The sequence below is a fragment of the Centroberyx affinis genome, unplaced genomic scaffold (assembly GCF_046629955.1).
Source record: "Centroberyx affinis isolate AG114_WGS23_722 - 3 ecotype Tasmania unplaced genomic scaffold, CSIRO-AGI_Caff_v1 ptg003994l_1, whole genome shotgun sequence".
Lineage (NCBI taxonomy): Eukaryota > Metazoa > Chordata > Actinopteri > Beryciformes > Berycidae > Centroberyx > Centroberyx affinis.
The window spans coordinates 21,651-31,254 of record NW_027281808.1 but is presented as its reverse complement, the minus strand read 5'-3'; the positions used below and the strand labels follow the sequence as shown (position 1 = coordinate 31,254).

The following is a 9,604-nucleotide window of genomic DNA, read 5'->3' as shown; positions in this document are numbered from 1 at the left end:
TATATGTGAAGTGGTGCAGTGTAGGCGGGCAGAGGTTTTCGCTGACTTTGGATCAAAGGACTAGCAGGGAAAAGGGTTGCAAAACATCCACAAGTGTGACAATCTATTAGACGAGTTACAGTATGATAAATCTCAAAAGTGTGTTGTAAATCGTTTGTTTTCTTTGTTCTTGCGTTTGTTCACATAATGAGGAAAGTGCCACAGATGACTTTGAGGGAGACTTGAGATTTAATCAAGGTATTTTTTGCTGAGGAGCTCATTCCATAGACAATAATTCAACGGAGACACACAGTGTACGGGTGAAAGCACAGCTAGTGACAGTTTAAGCCGACAAACACACTCCTTCAAAATGATTTTAAAAGCTTTGGAGAAAAAAAACATAAGCAGTGCTTGATTTAGTTCGCCTTGCGGCTGGTGAGGATTTCGGTGCGAAGACCGATGAAGTGCTAAATACATTAAATCAAGCCTTTCCCCTCCGGGAATTGTGAAAATGGAGAGGCAATGCAGATACAGTAGATGGCACTGGTAGAGAAGATAACTGTACATTATCAGGTCTCAATGTCCCCATGTTCATAGTTTCTTTCCATTGAGAATCCCTCTTTGTGAGTAAATACACAATATTTTATTAAACAGTGTCTGATAAGTTATGCTGTTAGAAAACAGTCCCTTGGGGCTCAGTAAGTCACACAAGAAATTCAAGTCCCAAAATATCTTGATCTCAGTGTTGCCTTTGGTGTTTTTGGGTTACATATACAGTACATCCTTTCCAGTGGCAATAGTCCATTCAGTAACCCAGTGATAGGTTAATAGGATAAGACAATTCAATTGTAGAAGGAATACCATCTCTCTCAACTCCAATTTTGGCTTCTTCTTTTTTTTTTGGTCCTTCCAAGCCATCATACAGTATCATTAGAAAGCATTCAGCAAATGGTGGACAGTATATGCTGGCAAAGCAGTCCTCTGGAAGTCTTATTTCTCCCCAGTCAAGAGTTCATTAACTGTCTGTGATGCTTGGTGGATACTTTGGCCTTCCGCAACTATACAGTATTGACTTGACTCCAACGTCCATGGTCCAGATCCGTGAGCTTAAAGGAATACGCCAAGTTTTTGGGAGATTGTCTCGTTGGCCAACTTACCCTTTAAGCGATCAGAACATATAGACACCAAAATCATCTATGTGTCCCCAGTAGATCATTGGCTCTGGTGCTCCATGCTAACACTTTAGCATACACTATGTTGAGTGATAGTAGGTGACTAGCATTATCTCCAAAGTGAGAAAATGAGAACTTCAAGCTCTAAAGCTAAATGGTTAGCAATCTCTAATTATATGCAGCTAAGTCTGGAATTTCGGTGTAGGAGATTGGTCAAATTTACAAAAAACATAAAATTAACATACTATTTTGAACTCGCAGGGACTACTTTCCCTGTTTCCCCGTGGGAAGTGAAGATCGTGGTTGATGGGAGACTGTGTGCAGCTAAAAATCACTGTGCACAGGATGAATATGTGGTTGCTCACCTGAAATAGTTAAAAAATAAACCTGGCTACATCAGCTATATTCAGTTAATTATATACCACTAATTAACTCATATGATCAAAACCACTGACAGCTTTTTTATAAAAGGTAAGTCTTGTTTCTTTGAGGTAACACTAGTGCCCAACTAATTAAGTGTTAGCATGATCTACCGGAGACACATGGATCATTTTGGTGTCTATGTTCTCTGTTACTTAACAGGTAAGTTGACCAGTGGGCCATTCTCCCAAAAACTTGGTGTATTCCTTAAAGATTCAGATCTAGAAGCAGTGTATTCTTTTAGTGGAGAGGTTGAAGACCTTTAACACTGTCCTTCTCCATCCCCTCCTGTCCTCCTACTCTTCCTCCTCCTCCTCCTCCTCCTCTTCCTCCTAAGCCAGGATGTCACTTCTCTTGCTGCACCAGACCACCAGGGCGATCATGGCCAGGGTGAGGAAGACAGGGACAAGGATGAGGATGGTGAGCGTGTCGTCCGGTGGGTCCACCCACACCACCCGCTCTATGGTGCAGTTGGAGAAGAAGTGCTTGTGTATGCGGATGATGTAGCTCTCTACCAGCGGGTTGGGCCAGTAGCAGTTGACGCTCAGGGACTTGGTCTCTGTGCACAGGGTGAAGAGGTGATACTCACTGGGGAGACAGAGGAGAGGGAGAGGAAAAGGAAAAGGTTAGAGGCCAACCAAATTGAGCTGCACTTGAAGGACATTTTGGTTACTTTTCAGACTGTCGCGCTTGCTTTTTTTTTTGTTATGTTTCAGTGTCAGACAATTTTCAGTTTACATTTACAATTACATTTCAACCGATATGTGCTGATATTTCTGGACTGAAGCTGCCGATGGCAAATATTTTGTGCCAAGGTTCAGTATCTTTGAATTTGACCATTTTCATGCCCGAAACATTCCCAAAATTAAGTGTTTCCTCCAGAATTGTATTCTTGTCATGGTGGAAAAGCCTCTGAAACAGCATTTAGTCCATCATGGGACACTAAAACTGCATTGAAACCTAGGATACTACTAGTAATAATAATAATGAACTAATAATTAGAATAATAATGCATATATTCATTGTGTGGAATTCAGGTTAAGGGCTTCCCATAGACAACCAGTGTAGTATTGACGAGTGAATTATACAATAATTATGTAATAAAATAAAATGCATATCATAGTGAAGGTGGACAGTTCCCCATAAAGGCAGCACATCCCAAAATTGAGTCAAAATGATATATTACATACACTGCACTGCAACCATCGCAAAACACAAAACATATTTCAGATAGTAAGCCTTTATCAGAGCATCAGAGGACCTATGCTGTAAGTAATCCATCATTTTGACTCCTATTTGCGAGATGTACTGCCTTTTTATTCCCTTTTGGCATCTCTATGGATTCTGTTTCAGTAGACATATTACAAGTTCCGTACGCGTTGAGCTTCTCAGGCTTAGAGCTCTGCTTCGACTAGCACTGTATCCAAAATGACAAACGACCATCCAACCACCCATAATCCCGCTTTCTCCATCCTAAATCCTCACTCCTCTGAGTCCGGCCTCTTTTCTCATGACATGCACAAGTCATTTGTATGCATAAATAACACCCTCACTGGCTCCAAACCTTTGGAGGAAATATCTCATTTACATAACTTTGACCTAAAGCTATTGACTGTGACATTTTTCTTAAGTGCACAGGCAATCGCAACGGAACCATTACGCTCTATTGCCAGTAAAGCGCACTATAATGCTGCTGTTCAATGGACTGAACTTTACTGCAGTGTGGTGTGGAGCTACAATATTGTCGTGTTTGCTGTAGAGAAAAAGGCCTCATGCACACATACACATTAGCATCGACAATCCACCAATCACTCACACCCTGACTCACTGCCTCGCTGTGGATAACACATTATGTAAAACTGCAGTATATCTTCTAATAGAAAACAGCGACCATTACGACGAGGCGAGCCAGGAAAGAGAGGCCGTAATGTATTTGGCTGTCTCGCTCCGTTGCCCCCTGTACAGTATGTGTAGGTTAGGCTTTGACGTCAAGCCGTAGCCATTGTTTTCGAAAGACCTTCGCTTAAAGCGCCGCAAATCAAATGAGCCCCGCTGTCAGTATAGATAGATGTAGTGTCCACATGGGGCCGAAAGGCACAAGATCCCAGTGATAAGAGAGGTGTGTTGTTGGGAAAAGCTTCCTGGTAAATAAGCAGAAGTATCAAGTTCACGTAAAGAAAAGAAAAACAGAATCATAAATTGAGTTGTTACAGTATATCAGCTTGTAATTCATATTTGTGTGGATTTTGTGAATTTAGAGGCAAGGGACAAGTGGAGGGAAAACACACTTAAACTTAGTTTAAATCTTGAAGACCCTAATTTCATAGTACCAGTGAGTAAAATGAGGATAGGGCCTTTGAAGGAAAAATAAACATGATATTCTGAAAATGTAATTGACTTTTGTTTATATTGGTGGTTGTGTGACTATGATCACTAACTGAAGATCACAGTTCACCCTCCTTCTGATTTACCACTACATCAGTGTCAGGGGATAAAGTGACTGGAGTGAGAATCAAACGGGTCAGACAGAGAATTAGAGAGAAGCAGAGAGCATGAGGGAGAGGGGTGTGAATAACAGAGAGGAAAGAGGCTTTGCAGCAGAAGTGATCAATATGCAACATGCAGGACCACTGAGAATAAAAGGCCTTTGAAGTTGTTTCCCTGATGTAAAACACAGAAGCACACAGGCCTTCAAACTGTCTCCCATGCACGGTAATAGACTGGAACTGGGAGGGTACAAAAAAAAAACTGAAACTGTTTTCAGTTTATTTCCCCACTGAAACTCTAAAAGCTGGCTAAGAGGTCAATTCGCCCAGAGGTTTAACACTCGAAAAGTTTTTCAGCACCTGATAGTGGAAAGATGAGAGGAAAGGAGAGGAAGGAAGAATTTGGCACTAAAAATATATATATATATATACTGTATATGTATAAACCATGTGAACATATTTATGACAACACACACAAACATGCACACATATACACACCCACATGCAGAGATACAGACTAGGGTCCCTTGGTTTTTGAAGTCAGATGCTGATATTTAATTAGATATTGAATATTTTGTGCCAATATTCAACATCTAATTTCACCATTTGCATGCCAAAAAATTACAAGTATTCAATGTTTTCCCCTGATTTTTATTGTTATCAGAGTGGAAAAGCCTCTGAAACAGCATTAAGACCATCACGGGACACTAAAACTCTCCACTGAAATTAACAATTAACTAATGAAATTATTTTAATTTACAGAAAACGACTGACAAATGAAATGAATAAATAAAAGGAAATCAGGTTTCCCCGGACTCTTAATGTAGTTGTTGTCAGGGAGGAACCTCCATCGTATCAGAGGTGGAACGATATCTGATATTAAATAAAAGGCCAACACAAGCCAATATATCAGTCTACTCCTAGCACATACACACATACACACATAGGATTAAAGGAGTGTATCCTCTCATCCTCAAAGCCCGGAAAGAAGAGCATCATTCTATCATTTTGTTTTATCGTGATTTTAACCTCTCACTGTCCTCTTGCCATCTGTCCCTCCATGGCAGGTTGAGTAACACTCCGATAACAACCTCCTCCTAGTTGGATGAACTAAATAAGCCTGGCACTAAATGAGGATTGCTTTTCTAAATGGCTGTTTAGTTGTCATTAGCCGCTGCTGGAAAAGGCTCTGATGACATTAGAGCAGCATCTGGTGTAGGCAGCGACTGACAGCAACTCCACACAGTTAATATTCATTATAAAGGGCCGGATGGACCAAGGACCACGCTGCGTTCACTCCGGCTGCCCTTCCAGTTAGTTGTAAGTGACTTGGGGGCCAAAAATCGATATGCTATTAGAGATAAATGCTTGTCTGAGGTTCATACACACACACGCGGATGCACACCGGCTCTTCCCAGTCCGGCCCGCTCCTCTCCGAGCTCGCATCGGCTCGTTTGAAACGATAACAGTCGTGTTTGCTGAGTGTTCGGCCGGCAGCGATCACCGCGGAGAGGCACGGCTCATTTGTCAAATGGAGGAAGCTCTGCAGGGGTCACTGCTTGTTTAAACACGGGGGGGGGGGGGCCCTCGCTGTCTAAGGCCCGATCCTTCTCGCTCCGTTCTGGTTCCTCTCTTTCTCTCTCTCTCCTTCTTATCAGCCCCTTCCAGCACCCCCCAAGCGAGCTGCTGATGAGAACGTGCATGTTTCCCACACAGTGTCATGTAAATCAAGCATCGGAGACACAACACCCGAACGCGGAATCATTCATCTAATTTATATATATATATATGGGTGCATGCATGCAGAGTCACGATCCCCTTCTGGTTGCCAAGAGCACAACAGAGAAAAGAGAGGGGAAAGTGAGGGTTGCCAGTTCAAATCCTGAGACTGGGAATTCTGGGAGTTAAATCACAACCCCTCTTCTGTTGTGATTTAACTTTACAGCTCCCAGATGTCAGTGCGTGGAACTGAAACAGGGTGTTGCTTTCCCTGAAAAAGTAAAGGTTAAAAAGAAAAAACGGGGAAAGAGGAGGACAGAAGAGGAAGAAACAAAGGGAGGTGAAATGAAGCACGAGGGGGGTCACTCTTCCCGGAATGTTTGAATCCTACATGTAAAACGAGTGACTCAGTGGATGTTGCTTCGATTACCGGAAAAAGTCAAATTTTCGGATTATTTTTGATTTGATTTTAGCCTCCCATGTGTGTGTGTGTTATTGAGCAAGGAACCAGGAGTCATAGCTGATCTCGCTCTCTTTCTGGGTCTAGAATGAAAACAACTTGCTAGATCAACACTGGATCTGTTGGGATTGACTGGTCCCTAAATACAATCGCAAACAGAGAGAGCGCAGAGGCAGGGAGACGACGGCACTCGACAAAAGAGGGGAGATAAAGAGGAAGAGCTTAAAAAAACGTGGGTGGCTTTTAAGCTCTCAAATGTCAAGTTGTCTTGCAGTACTTTCAAACCTCTGTGATCCCCACAGAAGGTGACAATAGCTGCTTCTTTTTGAGAATATATTTGCTGTCAAATTAAAGCCGCACTTGGCATTTTCGGCGTTTTTTTCGGCAACTCTTTGAAATTTAAGGGACTTAATTATGTAAGGTGACGTCAGTAAACTCACCACTTTGTGCTTCAGCCTGATAAGACGGGTGTATTTTTTACATTTTTACCTTTTTACTTTTTTACATAAGAATCTAGCCTAGCGCAGCTTCAGACTACTCCAGACTGTTCACAGGAGTCCAGATGATTAGAAAGCCGTCACACAGGAAAGTACACCGGAGCCTGTTTGAAGCCATAAGTGAATTGGTGCAGTTATTCCCGTGGAGCGTCTCTGAAGCCATGCTGACTGATACGCAGTAAAGTGTCTGTCACTGCTAATAATCCATGTTGGGAATAAACAGGATCGACAGGGATTAATCCCTGATGAATGCAATTACAAGTGAAATGTGTGTGTGTAAAGGCTGTTGTGACTGTGATGTTTAGGGATGAGGGTCCGACAAATATGGCTTTTTGGAAGCTGGTATCGGTATTGATATTGGATTGAAGCCAATAGGCAACATTCTGTGCTGATGTTTCTTCATACATTTTAATGCTCCAAAAATTCCAAGTATTCAGTGTTTCCCCCCCAGAGTTTTATTCTTGTTAAGATGGAAAAGCCTCTGAAACAGCATTTAGACCATCATGGGACACTAAAACTCTCCATTGAAAGCCATTCTAATGAAATAGTTTTAGGTGGGTTAGCAGCTTCTTGGCAGGTTTCACTGCAGGATTTACAGACTGTTAACTAAAATCCTCCCACAGCACACTGGAATGATTCCTCTGGTCAGACATCTGATATAAAAATAATCATAACAATATTAATAATACTGGAGTCATCATAGCGGAGGTGGACGACACTGACAGAGCGATATGGGATTTTTTTTTATTAAATGTGATTCCATTAATCTGGGCTTGATCGTACCTCATGAAGTGCGTGAGGTTACACCAGTACTGTGGATCTATGTGGGCCATGTCCCGCTTGAAGACCTCCCCACAGACCTCCATCTCCCACTGCAGGTGGGACTCGTTGCACCTGGCCGCCATGGGCCGGGGCAGAGTGGGCTCCACGCTCAGACCGTCTGTGGCTGAAGAGGCAGGAAGAAAAGCACAAAGCATTTATATTTAGTATACTGTATTTTTACACATATTCCCATCTTCTTTCTCAGTTGTATATATTGCATTTCTCTTGGTATTTGTAGAATTTCTCACTTATTTCATAGTGCATGTATTTCATCTTTTGCTATTTTTTCACACATTTTCATTCTTTTTTTTTCTTCTTTTCCTCAGTATGTTCTTTTATTTGGCACACCTTCATAATGCTATCAATATTTCTTCATTCATTCCCTCATTTGCTACTATATTCTTATTTCTGTTCTGTTTTTCTTTCCCCCACAGGGATCATTAAAGTTTCATCTTATTTTATCTAATGGACGGATGGATGATGACTGACTGATGGATAGATGATGAAAGATAGATGGATGGATGGTTCTGCTCACCTGACAACCCTCTCATCATCCAGGCATTGACTGTGAAAAGAAGCAAAATAACAGAGGACAGTTAGTGGGGATTGGTAGGAGAACAACCAAGAAGATGATGGTACAGCTTCACACACGATTATTTCTCATTTCTGTATTTATTTTTGCTTTATGTTGTTTATTATGTCCCACGTTTGTTGCTGTTGTGACAAATGAGCTGGTGCCTTGTTCTACCCATCCTCCACCTAAAAACGGCTATTCCCACTAAATGATTACTGGCATGAAAGTTAAAAACAAACACTCGCTAGAGAATATTATTAAAGTTCTATATGATTTTGAGTCTATTGAGCATGAATTTACATTTCAAAATATACAAAATTTCCACCAAATTAAAACATTATTTCTCCCAAGTAGACTAAATCACATCTATCTACTTAGTAACATGTCAAACGCTCTAATTCTTGCACTTCATCTTCTCACACATCACACCACATCCATCCTCCCTCTCTCTCTGTGACCTTTGACCCTCCCAGCTTGCCGTCCCCTCTCCATTCCCCTGATTGTTATGATGGACCGGCGGCCCCCGAGTTGACCCTGTGCTGAATGCTAATATCCTCATTTCTGTGTCTGCAGAGGAAAAAGACTAGCGAAGAGACCAAGGCTGGGGGCACACTACAGGATTATGAGACAGATTTACACTAGATTCTTCCATCCTGACAGCGGCAGGGGAAATCCTGATCAGTATCAAACAATCAATCAAATGTCACATGCAGGGCCAAGTCCTGTAGTGTGTTGGGATCACAGATTTATTCACAGATTTAGATTCACTCCAAGAGCAGAGAGCATCAGTAGCCAATGAGAGCCAAGTTTACAGCGTTTACAGTCTGTTGGCTGGAGATTTGAGGTCCTGATGTCAGTGACCTATCAGGAGTCAGCAAGATAACCTCAGCTAAGTGTGTCATACTGTGAGCTTTTTTATAACTGAGAGACCAAAAATGATGTATGTGATGCAATGCTTTTCCAAAATTTTGCTAGTCCTCTGGTCCAGTGGTTCTCAACGTGGGGTCCGGGGACCACCAGGGGTCCTTGAGGGGGTTCCAGGGGGTCCCCAGCAAATTGATGAATGTTTAAACTTCAGCATTATTCCATTTACAAGAAGTGAACACAATTAGAGAATGTAGAAGAATGATTGTTTTGATCATAGCTTCACTGTTATCTCTCTACCTGCAATGCAGATAGTCATGGAATTCTGGACAAAATCATATCTAGCAATAAAAATATTCTCAGATTTGGGTCCGAGAGACAAAATTCTCATCAAACTGGGGGTCCGTGGCTCTAATGTGGACTAAATTAGGGGTCCTTGATATGAAAAAAAGGTTGAGAATCACTGTTCTAGTCTGTTACCTGAGAGAGAGATAGTGAAAAACAGAGAGAGGGGGAGAGAGAGAGAGAGAGAGACTGACTTAATGAGATCTGAAGGCAGGTATCGCAAAACAGTGGTACACCTCAATACTACAATATCCATCGAATAAGGA

General features: G+C 41.8%; 1 protein-coding gene across 1 annotated transcript in view; it reads right to left on the bottom strand.

Moving 5' to 3' along the window:
- Nucleotides 1-221: 221 nt before the first annotated feature.
- The window catches only part of LOC139663375 (receptor activity-modifying protein 3-like), a 29,343-nt gene continuing 19,960 nt past the window's right edge, over nucleotides 222-9,604 (bottom strand). The window contains exons 2-4 of the mRNA XM_071542025.1: nucleotides 8,091-8,120; nucleotides 7,517-7,679; nucleotides 222-2,159 (exon numbers count right to left, since the gene is read on the bottom strand). Of these exons, the coding sequence (XP_071398126.1) occupies nucleotides 1,904-2,159; nucleotides 7,517-7,679; nucleotides 8,091-8,120 (449 nt within the window). The 3' untranslated portion in view covers nucleotides 222-1,903. The remainder of the gene's footprint in view (nucleotides 2,160-7,516; nucleotides 7,680-8,090; nucleotides 8,121-9,604) is intronic.